Source organism: Mercenaria mercenaria, unplaced genomic scaffold (genome assembly GCF_021730395.1).
Source record: "Mercenaria mercenaria strain notata unplaced genomic scaffold, MADL_Memer_1 contig_959, whole genome shotgun sequence".
Lineage (NCBI taxonomy): Eukaryota > Metazoa > Mollusca > Bivalvia > Venerida > Veneridae > Mercenaria > Mercenaria mercenaria.
The window spans coordinates 26,663-39,764 of record NW_026463878.1 but is presented as its reverse complement, the minus strand read 5'-3'; the positions used below and the strand labels follow the sequence as shown (position 1 = coordinate 39,764).

General features: G+C 34.3%; 1 protein-coding gene across 3 annotated transcripts in view; it reads right to left on the bottom strand.

Moving 5' to 3' along the window:
- LOC128555031 (T-cell-specific guanine nucleotide triphosphate-binding protein 2-like) overlaps positions 1-13,102 on the bottom strand; it is a 49,079-nt gene that overhangs the window by 19,243 nt on the left and 16,734 nt on the right. For all 3 annotated transcript variants that reach the window (XM_053536383.1, XM_053536384.1, XM_053536386.1), the window contains one exon: positions 3,372-3,399. In XM_053536383.1, the coding sequence (XP_053392358.1) occupies positions 3,372-3,399 (28 nt within the window). The remainder of the gene's footprint in view (positions 1-3,371; positions 3,400-13,102) is intronic.

The following is a 13,102-nucleotide window of genomic DNA, read 5'->3' as shown; positions in this document are numbered from 1 at the left end:
ATTATAACATTCAGTTTCTTCAGATAAGACTTGTGTATTACGTATTTACATGGCGGGGAACTTATATTTTCTGCACAATCAACTGGTTTAAGCGCTCCAGTGGTGACTTTACCACTGACCGTTCTAAATCGTTGACCTACTGTGTTCCTTTATTTGCTGTTTTGTCCTTTTTTGTTTACCTTTTCTGTGTTTCATGTGTGCGTTGGTTCGTGCGTGCGTGCATGCGTGTGTGTATATATGTGTTTGTGCATGTGCGCGCGCACACTAGTCAGAAGCGTACATGTGCTGTGAGTTGTGGTTTGAGACGGCGGAGCTTTTTTAATGTGATGTTGGCTATATATTCATTTTTGAGTCTGATAATGACCAAATACATTAGAACAGATTTCACTTTGAGTTACTGTGAAATATAATATTATCGCACCGCTGGAAGTTTCCATATGTATTTTATTTTATACTTATGCAGGTTTGCAACAAATTTAATCTCAGCCAGGGAAACAAACGCACTGTGACGTCACAAAAAATGCATATGACATAAAGGCTCTTTCATTTTATAATTTGCTGCAAAACTTTATGAAATTCTCGGCAAGCATGATTGTTTATTGAATCGACTACATTTGTCATCCCGTTATGCGCGGAAAATTAGAAAATAATCCGCAACGTACTAGTAGATCATTAAAGCTGTATCACTCACAATGTGACTGATATAGATTATATATCCCTATTTCTCTCTCAGTGTTTCACTTAAAATACAATATAATATAATAATGATTTATTTGTAATATATGGTCTCCAGTCCAAAATACATTCGACATGACATCAGTTATAATAATTGTACAAGGTAGTTAGAAAAGTGAATTGAGTTTTAAAAAAAGAGGTTTCGATTTTGATTTTGGACAAAAGCTAAATCTTTCAAACGATAAAAGGATGTATGTCTATTAATGGTCAACTAAAAACTATTAATTCGCATTTAATAGTATGAAACATAGCATTAAATCAAGTCATTATCCAGAATTTTGTTCTAGACAACTCTACTTGCAGGCGAATAATTAAATTCTACTATATTTGCTCCTTAACTTGTTCAGTGGATTACTGACTTATATTGGAAATATACTAGCATTTTAGATTTCTTTTCTTTAAAAACATCAATTATGTACAATAACAATAGTAACAAATAAAAACTATATATCATGTGACAATCGCTACCTGTTTCATAACACATTTGATTTTTCTAAGATGTTCTCATACTTGTCAAAATATCAAAAAGTCATAACATTGTCAAAAGCCGTTAGGTCTTAAAAATGAGATCAAGTGTTGAATAAAACTGTACGGTATGTAATTTGTATCTTTTAAATACGAGTAGTAATGCGCATACTGGGTGGGCAGCCTAAATAGTTTTGAGGTTGTCTTTATGCGATAAATATTCACAAAAAGTAAAATATAAGAACGCCATGTAACAGACCTATTGGTTTAAAGCGAAAAGGAATTCGGTTTGATGTATTTTGTGTATTTATAGTTTTAGTGGATACAATATATTTGGACAACATATCGTTACTTGACATTTTGTTTTTGTAATATTGTTCAAGGTGGTCATTGTCGCATTCATACAAATTAATCAAAATGTCAAAATATAGTGGTTTTCCTGTTTATATAATGTGCTTGTTTCCCCATATGATTCCTTTTCTAATATCATAATATGTATTTGCTTTTTATAATTGAAAGTGCTATTAAATTCTATATAATATTCCAGCAGTTCATAATAAAATGGAAACAATGGTATTCTAGGTTTTGGAATTGATTTAATAGAGTCAATATTCATATATAAAACCAGTTTTTCTTTTAAAAACATTTGGTTAAGAATTACTTAAAAGTAAGCGTTGTTGTTTTGTTTTAAGGCTTGGATCCGTTTCAATTTCAGAGATTTGTTACAGGATGCAATATCAGGGTTATCTAAACACCCATTAACTAAAGACCTAATTTAGACAGACCTCTTGATTTTTTCTTTTTTATTCAACCAATGAACTGAAATATCATTGTGTCAATTCTTAATATTACATATTTGGTGTCGGTAAAGACTGAGTTAGATATATTAGTTTTGATAAAAAAGCAAGGATTTTATCACAGTTGTTAAATTTCTATTACTCTATTTGTTTATCATAAGCTTGCATTATTCCAGTTTAATATCCCAATTAAGTATTTCACATTCTGCCTTGTTTGTCTAGTGCTTTTACACATTTCTTAGTTGTCATTCCATAGATTTCAGTTCTATCATCATTTCTGCATTTTCCGATAAAAATTCCAGAATTTTCAGTGCAATTGGTATTTCGTCTGTATTGTAAAAATGATTTCGTATCGTCATCATACTGGCTGATTAAAAGTTGTTTAGTCTGAGTACGTGCCTTCATTTTAATACCAGATATCCAATCTGATGATCTAATTTAAGTTGCCAGAATTTCAGCAATTAAAATTAATAATAGGACAGATAGCGGGCATCCTCGTATAATACCATGTGTAACTGAGAAGAAACGAGACTGCCAGCCATTGTTAATTACGGTGGAATAAATGTCATTGTAAAGTATGTTTTACCCATGTAACAAAAGTATTGTAGAGTAAATTAAAAATCCATTCTACTGTATCAAAAGCCTTCTTGAAGTCGAAAAATAAAACAATACCCTCTTGATAATCAATTGCATCTTGAATTTTTAGATTTACATAAAGTACATAAATAAATAAAAGCAAATAATCAAAGTCTGTATTAAGATATTTGGCATTAAGGATCTCAGGTATTCGGCGAATTTGTCATATATACTAAACAAGCACTTAAGTATCCCATCGATCACTTAGCCCCTGCAAAAACATCATTTATCCAAGCTATGACAAAATGCCGTTTTAACTGAAATTATAAAATTGAAATTAATTGATACTTGCATAAACCCATTTACAAACTTAAAGAATAAGATCACACTAACAGGTATCAATTATTTCACAGCAGTGTTTTAATAGGTTTTTGTTTCGACATGTTGTCTTTGGGGACGATTGTCGTTCTGTTTTTAATTTAAAAGACGCATGTGATATATAGAAATGCGTTTTGCATTTTGATGCAATTTTCCATTTGCATTTTAAAATGTTACATCCATCCTGGAAACATATCGGATTTAAACTAAATAGTCTGTTTTATAAGGTCAAAGTTTGTTTTAAATTCTCGCTCAAACAAGCTTATAAAGTTTTAAGAATGCATTGCTTTACATTGGAGACGTTCGTGTAATTATACAATTGTTTGTGTTTGACGGATACGGTATTAATTAATGTTGTTAAAAATGTTACATTTTCGCAGCCGCACTGAAGAATAAATAATTTATAATAATTATACTTACGACAGGAAGTTGTGGTAACGTTCCCAACCTGCAAATGTGAAAAGATATAGCACTGATTATCAAGTTAATGGCCTTTTTAACTTTTTTTTTAAAAATTGTTTGTGTGTACACAGAAATGGCTCTAGTTAATGGTATGTATGCTTTTCAGGATTTGTTTTATATTACTGAGTAGTAAATGCTAATGATGTGACACCCTTGTCATGTTATTTAAAAAAAGATACCGGAGGAATTTTGTTGAGAAAAGTGTGACTTAAGTATGCAGTCAGCAATATTTTCAATTAATAAAATTGATTGAATGTTAAGAAAGAAATAGAGCATATTCTTAAGAGATGAATCAAAGAATTTAAATGCAAAGCAATGGGAACAACAATTTACTGACTATATTTCACACAGAATGAAAATCAGAAAATTCTTCTTCTGGTCACTCGTCTCAAAATCCTTGAAGAAACAACCCGTGAGACAACATATCTGGCAACTGAATGAATAGGGTGGACCTGAATGCAATTCATCCTAACAAGTTAATTGAAATAAATATGTTACGGTCCCTCCTAATAGATATACGGAATATGCTCCAACCGGCTAAATACCTCGGACTTCATTATTCTAACCATCAATATGATACATCACAAAGTATTGATTAGTGCATCACGTTATAGTTTTTCTAGAGTTTTCCTAGAGTAGTTGCCTTGGCCTGTATTCATCGAACACGTTTAGTGCCATAACATGTCTTGTTTTGATTTTCAGAATCTGAGACTATACACAAAAGTGTTTTTTCTTTCTGGCAATGTATTCTTACAGTAGCCACAATACAAGTTTGAGTCAAAGAGACGCATTCTGAGTCAAAAGGAAAAGTCCCAGAGAGTTCTGAAATATAGCGCGTTGACCCATTGTGGAAAATACCTTATAGCTATTTCGGTAGGACCAAATGCGGATAATACATAACTGATAAAAGACATTTGCGAATTAATCCGATATCGAATACGAATCCTACTTCGGGTATTTTCTAGGGACTGTCTCAAACCATTCAGGGCTATAAAAACTAAAAAGAATGAATGTGTTTACAAATTTAATTCCAGCTGTTTACGACGACAAACATGAGCGGCACATATTTTAATTATACTAGATAACAAATTTCTCGGGTGTAGCCAAAACGATCCTATGACTAAATAATTTTTAAGTTCTCCAAATCACATGCTCTACTCGTATCCTATACATTTTGATACATCTGTTTAATTTAACACACTTGCGGCGCATTTTCCCTTCTTTCCGGGCTAGTTGTGCTGCAGTGTAAGGGGTAATAAGTGGGTCACCGTTCGGATAAATTTTATCAGCCAGCAGAATACAGTTTCAGGAAAAGAAAGATCGGTGCCAATTTGAGCCATTAAAGTAAGCTGTTGTGTATCATTCTGATGTCCCAAAAAGCCGTTTTCAACATATCGAATGTTTCCAAAAACGTCGGCGATAACTTGCGTGTGAATGACGTGGTAACTTCGATATTCAGAATAATACTGCTCCTGTGGCTCGGATTCAGGCCTATATATTTCGTGGGAAGTACCATCTATTGCACCGACAGCGTCTGGTAATTTATTTCATGTTTCGCGCATAGATCTCCACTCAACAATTAATTGCCAGCGAATGTAGGACTCAAGTTTGTCATAAAAAATAGGAACAAGAGCCTTTATTTCATCTTGATGGTAGAGACACTTAAGTCGCACATGATGGCAAACATGCTGTAAGTTGGGTAAGACAGTAACCAAAGCATGAACAGCATAATTTTGGTACGGCTAGATAACTTATGTTCCCTGTCAACATTCAATAATATAAGAGTTTCAAGTTGAATTAATGTCTCTGGTATTTCGCCGGTAAGTTGATACAACAAATATCGATTTGATGCAAACATGGGAAAAATATCTCGCCCTTCATAGGTATAAACGTCCTTACCAAATAGTCGGTATTTTACATCAATATCGGGGGCAGGAGGCAGTCTGCACATGGCTGTAAGTATACAGATAATGTTTTATGTCTTCACTGAAATCAGGGGCGGTTGTAATATCGAAGGAAGCATAGCTATTAAACCTCTCCTAGCTCGGGCGTCCATCAAATTTGTAATTAATAAAAGTTGAAAATTATACAAGTTTTTTTTTATTACTATTTATATATATACAGTTCACATTTACTAAAGAATACATATATAAGGAGACTTGACGAAATAAATACATAATATGTAAAACTGGCCTCGTCGTTTTCCGTTTACAAAATTACAACCCATCAGAAACACGAGTTCTACGTGCGCAATCATTTTACACATTTGGATTTATCTTAAATAAACGTAATGAATAATAGTAATTTTTTTTAGCTTATCTACTTTGTATCTTTAATTCATTTAAATTATTCTAGATCTATTAAGCTATCTTACCGTTTAAATTCCGTTTCAACTCGAATACTAATATGTAAAACACATACAACTTATTATCATGTTAAGGATATTCTGCAAATTGAAATTAGAAATTCATGTGAAAAATCAGAATCCTCGAAACAGCTTTGGAAATGCAGGACACAAAAAATAAATAATAAAGGTTGAAATCTATATCTGTAGGTAAATTTTCGAGCATGAAAGCTACGCTGAACCCTATCTCCGCAGTGCATTGAAAGAAAATGAGAGAAAATTTTCGGTGCAAAAGTTTGGTATCGTATGCAACCCAAACTGTTACAAAATATGTATTTTCAGATCAAAGAAATGCCAAAATAGTGCATACGAGCGTTACTTTTTCGCGAAAATGTCGTTAAACATTCTAATGCACAAAACACGTGCACAGATTTTTTTTCTAAATTATTTCGCCGCCATGTTTATTTCAGGGAATTAACTATATGATTGTTCTTCTACCTCAGATTTCCTTACTGAAATATATATATGTCTCCTTATTCATGGCTAGGAGAATCCATTTAGTATAGTTTTGCACTGTCCGATCTTCTTAATCTGTTACCGAGCCTTCACTTTTAAAGAATAAACGAAATGTGTAAACAAAGCTTTTCGCTTTACACACCTCTCTTGGACAAGAAAGCCGTTTCACTTAAAATGTGTAAGCATCCGCTGGCAAAATATTAATGAAAGATTGGAACTTTTTCTAAAACAAAGTTCAACTTCAATCATTTTCAAAAACTGCACATTGTGTAGAATATATAGATAAAACAAAAATCCCAAAAATAAACCATTTTAGAACTATTCCGGGAACTAAACGTTTCAACCGAACAACGCATTTCAAGATGACACAAAACTGATTTTTCTTTGTAAACAATGTCAAAGTTCACCTGAGGGAAATTGCTGAAAAAGTAGAAGTGCTTGTTACTGGTTTTAGTTTTACGTCTTGTAGAAAACAATCAACTTGCAACTTTAAATGCAGATATGTTCTATAATTATTCCAATATCAAAAACTGTCCTATCTTTTCCATGAGAAATAAAACGAAGCAATTCTAACTATCTGTTTACACTTCAACCATTTGAAATTAAACGAATGTACTATCACGAGACTCCCGTGCATTTTGAACCTCGTGGTGAATAAACAGAATTTACTTTAAAGCATGGTGTCTAAGTTTAGCCAGTTATCTGTTAATTTTAGAGAACATACATTAAAGAAGTGGTTATGAGATTATGCATGTGTATAAATATTTCAAAGTCTACTCTATATTATAAACGACGACAGAAAACAAGTGTGCATTCGGCAAATAGCAAGACTATTATTTTCAGGTGTATACTAGACACTGATCCCAATGTTCGTAATTTTCAGATGAAGAACTCGTGATCCTTGGTTTCGTAGACAGTCTTAATACTGGATCGCTGCTTCCGATGTTAACATCGCAGTAATGTAAAGTCAGTGTCCATTTCTATGCCGGAATGGCTGTACACATTTATTATCAGTTTTAAATCTATGAAAGTGTGAAAAAAAATTCTTTAAGGAAGAGCCAAAATACCAAAAAATTGCTTTTGAGATATTTCTGATTTTAATCATCAGGTTTTCGTGCGAAAGGTTCGACTGATTGCATTTTGTTTGTTTCGTAGTTATCTATAATTTGGCTGTACATTTTTTCTGCTATTTATTCTCATTGTGTCTTTAAAAACATCCTGCATAAATTCTAAAATTGTATAAAACACCGATAAATCAATATTGGTTAGTGGATAGGCATACAGACACTAAATAGCCTGAGCACCTATGAAAAAATGGTAGTCGCATAATGGCGGATTCAAATAGTTCTACAAGAAAATGTAAGTTAAAGAAATTTAAAATGGGTCTAGGTGTGTATTGCAGCATTGTGAAAACTTGTCATTTTATATAGAATATATAGTGATGGCTATTTAGTGTGTTATAACCTGAAACATCTAATAAGGAATCACTATACACATCCGGCACAATAATGTCTAACTTGTCCCGGACCAGTATGCGGAAATACAGTGACCCGATGTTTCAAGATTGTCTAAAATATTTGCATATATCGTGATAAAGCAAATATTTGTATTGTTTATATAATTTATAAATATACAATTACGTATGTGTAAAAAAAGTTACGATTAATAATTTCGGTAGTTACCGCAGAGAGTGCCGAAAATTCCATTTCCGGCGAATTTTCCGTGAGATAAGCAGCGCGTAAATATATCAATTCCTGTAAAATGAATTAAACCTTACTTAAACTTGCACAATCCTTGAAACGAATTTTGGATTCTAAGACTTGTCTTACAATTGTAGGCAGTTAGGTATACCATACATAGAAAACAATCTTGTCCACACATTGCCCTACTTTTATGTATGCTGAAATAGCAACATATATTTTCGTTTTAATACATGAAGTTGGCGGATTTGAAAACAGACTTTGTAATAAGTTTAGTTTTATTAGGTGAGACAATTCTCCTATGCATTAATTGAAACTTTGAACTAACTTTTGCCATTCATAAATTTTTAATAAAGAATTTGAAAAGAATTTATAAATGTAACCAAAAATTTGGAAAATAACAGGTAAAATATCTGCTTTGTTTATTTCCAAATTTCAGTTTTACTTTTTAGATAGCTACTTTTAGTTGAAGTCTTGCAAACTGGGCTGTTTTTGTGCTATGAAACAGCTTTGTTTCACTATATTTTCACATCGCAAATGAAGGTCACTCTAAATACAAGATGGCGGAAGTACCTTAAACTTTTTAAAATGCACGTGGTGATGTATATATAATCCCAAACGATATGTTAGGCCATACGAAATAACTTAAGTATTTGCTGTTTTGTTGTGCACATAAAAATTAAATTAAGACATGTTATAATTAAAAATCTCAATTCTTAATTCAGCTATGTTGCTCCAACGATGAAGAAAGTCAATTAGAATCTCAAAAGAAGAAAATCATCTCATGCTTCGGGCGTATCGTGCGCATCCAACAAGATAGAATGACGTCATTGATGACATCAAACAAAAACTTGACCGTCTTCCGCAACAAGTGAGAGAATTGTACAACTCCGCAACTATTAAACAGCTAAAAGATCGGTTGTCCGCAAAACTTGCAAATCTGATGTCAACAAGAAGTATTGAAGATCAAGATCTAAGGTAGAATATTTCAAAAACATTTTTTTTATTTAGATACGGAACGATACATGAAGGTACTTGTAGGGATATTTTAAGGTCATACAAGTATGCAATTTGTTAATTGTTGATATTTCAGATATGTTATCATTTATGATAGTCAAACATCGGTAAATGATATGACTTCTCAAATCAGCTGTTACATTAAAAAAAATGGTCTTTATTTTCAAAAAGGCACAGTTTATACAATAGCTTTCTTAGGTTTAGATTTTCTGAAGCAATTCTTGACATGATGCGGATAGAAAAATACTAACTAAAACATTTTTTATTCTGTAGAAATCACCGCTAACAGCAAAATAACTGTACAGTTGTCTCGTGATTGAATTTCAAATGCATAAACCGAAGGTCGTTTTAGGGCGACCGAGGAGCGTGCGTCGTACTTAGCCCTCGCGCGTCGCTGGCGACAGCATGACAACATGGTTGTCTCCACAATATTTCAATTTCTTTTCAAAATTTTATTTTAAACTCATCTTTTTGACAAAGATGGACGAACATAACATTTATTTTTTTGTGCAAATCTGTTTTGCAGAGGCGAGGTTGAAAACATTCGTGAAAACGAAAGACGTCTAGTGCGTAATGCACCTCTGGCCGGCGAGCCTAAGCGACATAATGGGCGGCAACAAGCCCCAGCACCTGACCAAGAAAATAACGTAGATCACGGAGATCGTGATCGTCAAGTAGATGGTGTCCAGGCTGCCCCTGCTGATAGAGCAGGACGTCGGGATACAGCTGCTTAAGCTCTCTCTGACAATGATTCGGCAGACGACGATGAACCAGAGTCCCCAAGGCGACGACGTCACCTTGCTGAGCTAGTAAGGGAAAATTATGAAATGTATAACAAGTTCATGAAAAAGAAATTACCAAACCTGATGCGAGAATTGGGCATATCTTCTAGCGATTCAGAGTGACTCTTTTCTAAGGGAAATTAAGGGAAATATATTTTCCTTATGGCTTGTTCAAATTAAGTAATAAATTTGGAAAATTTAAAAAGTTCCATGCCTTCCTGTAACGTAATTTTGGTTATATTCGGCAGTCATTTTATCTAATTGGCGTTCCTTGATTTACCCGTTCTCTGAAAAAAAAAAATGAAAACCTGAAAATGAAAGCATCACAGATAAAAAACCTCCCTAAGAATAATAACCTCCAGCTCACATAGCATGTGTCCTTAAAACATATTACATCAATGGCTTGGCCTTTATTGACAAAAATGTTTTGAAATGCCCGCTGTAACAGTGGATTAAGATCTCGGATTCGGTATCAGTTTAATTCGCAAATGTCTTTTAAAATCAAGAAATCAGTCATTCTGATTCCATGACATTTGATTTAGCTTCTATTTATGATGACGACGGGTTTGATTATGTATAGTGCGGCGGGGTGGAGTTAATCTCTGGCTAATGCAAATAATGGTTATCTAAAAAAAACGAGCAAAATAGGTAGAGCTACGATGGTTACAGTTAGGTAGATAACCAGTGTAAAAGAAATCAGTTTGCCGAACATACTACATATCCTGCGCAATAATGCAGTGGACCGTCGCGAAACCACGCCCCGCCAGGTCGATTAAAATGGACTAAAATAAACTTAAAAAAAAATATTTTTTTTTAAATAAACCAAAGATAAATTGACTCGCATAGCCTTGAAAATTGTTCACAAATGGTCTGGATTTCCTAGTAACCCTATCCCGCATAATTGTCTGTATCAATTCCAAACACTGGCCAACAATATATAGGCCTACTTTTATTTCTCCCATTGACGTATAAAATGCCATCGTTTCTTCCTTTTCTCGGTTTTTTTAGGTTTTCGTATGGAACATGCCATACACAATGGATCGTTCCAAGCATGTATTGTAGTTAGCATCGACTACGTGTATTCCAAGTCTCAAAAACAAAGATGATCAATAGAGACTCGTACTTTATCCCTTAACTTTGCCTGACATTCCTTTTTCATCTTTAGAACTGACTAGACCGTAGGTAAAGTCATACGACTAGTTATATGGTGCGAACGTTACATCGTTCATTTTACTTTGTGTCTTGAATTTTCTTGATTTTCGCTCCATTCTAAGTATAATGTTAAATTTATTTCTTGCCAGCTAGTCGTTCCTCATCCTATTCATCTTGTCTTGCTTTCATCCATTTTTCTTCTAAACAATCACGCCGTTCGTTTCTGCTAGCTAATGTTTGATTCAATTGTGTTACTGGCAAACGCAGTTTTTCTTATGCATAATCTTCGCTACTAGTAGAAGTATCTGTGTAAGGTACTCATTTAAAATATGCTGCCATATTTGCCCAGGCACGATACATCAACCTCGATGACTGTGCTTTTATTCTTACAGAAACCAGTCTAGAAAATGGCCTTGTAAAAAGTCCTATAGTACGACGACTGCCTGTAGATTGACATGAGTTGATATCTAAAATCTTAACAGTCAAGATGGAAATTTAAGAATAATATCAAGGGCACAAACTGGTGGATCCCCAACAACGTAAAGGATGTTTATTACACATGCAGGAAGGAGTGTAATTCTGCTAATGAATATCCCAACGAACAAAGTTTCAATATGAATCTGAGATGTCGCAGGTGTTACAAATTGGGACTCTTTGCTAATAAATGTCCATCTCTACAAGCAGACAGCAGCAAAGACATACCCACGACTTGAGACCGTAGGACATTACTTCCAATAATATGATCTTTGACAACATACCATAAACAGAGCCACGTCTGCTCCCCGACCAAAAAAAGCCAAATGGTTTTTTCTAAGGATTCGGTGTTTGCTCCAGCTTTGTCTCCACTCGAGCCATCAAGAAATCAAGTACAGCACCAAAAAGGTTTATTTCAACAGAAAGCGTACGAGTCAAGATAGAGGACGTGGTACACTGAATCTGATCATACAAAATAAGTCGCATAGCGGTATAGCAGAAAAGCAGAAAGACGAAAACCTAACCCCACAAATAGACGGACAGGATACTAAGTAGGAGGTTAAGAAGCCGCCCACTTTACCGCGGCCGAGGTTAATACCACTTACGTTTGTCAAAGAATGTCATTAGGTCTGTTTGCCTCTTTCTCTTTTAAATTTTAGCGTACACCAAGCCCGGGGTCCAATCCGTGTTAACGGACCGACGTATCAAACAATGTAGTTTTCGAAGGCCTATAGTTAATAGTATATAACATATACTTTATATATAACATACTTTAAACATTTTGTACATTAAGACAGGGCACGGGCTGGATGGAAAAACCAAAGACCAAGCTTAAAGTAAATCCTAAAATTTGGCATTAACAAACCAAAAGAGAGGTATCAATTTGCTTTAGGGACCAATACAGACTCGAACTTCCGGTTTCTTTGAAATATTTTTGACAATAAAAATATTTGGTCCCTTCATTCCTGAAGTATTTGTGTAGCCCTTAAATAGACTATTGGCTGGTTGGAGGATCAAATGCATGCATCGATATGTTTAGCAGTATCTAAGGCCTGACATCTTTGCCATACAATGGTAGCGGATCATCTTCAAGTGGGACCCTTCACGAATGATAAGCTGGCTTGGCCTAGTCCCTATGGCCCATTGATGACGACAGGGTTCGCTTGGCTAACCCTCGGGCACACTGGCTTCTCAGTCTTCATTTCGGTATCATTCGCTGTCTAGCACGCTTTGTCTTCAATACCACCTTTGTTCGGTGCTGGTTCTGTTCTTATCTTGTCGCCAAGGACCGCTTATCCCCTTCCATTCTGTTGCAACGTCTTGATGTCCCTTGCGGTTCTACAAATCTGCCTCTTCTGCCTAGTGGATGGCCTGCAGGAGTAGTTCTTTGATCAAATGCCATTTTTAGTTACTGCTAGAAAATGCTAAGATTGCCAACCTGATATAACGCGTTACCAATACTTTTTCAGTATGACTAAATGTAACTTAAAATCGCGTATTTGTGTTTCATGTGTGCATGGGTATTCTTAACTGCTCGTGTGTAAGCGGTCTGAGTTTAATGAATAGAACATTGTTACAAATATCTAGACATTTGCTATACAACGCTTATATGTAATAAGTAAAAAATGTTGACTATTAAAATGACTGTACGCTAAAATACAATAAATATTTGTACCAAAATTATAAAAAGTGTTTAGAAATAGT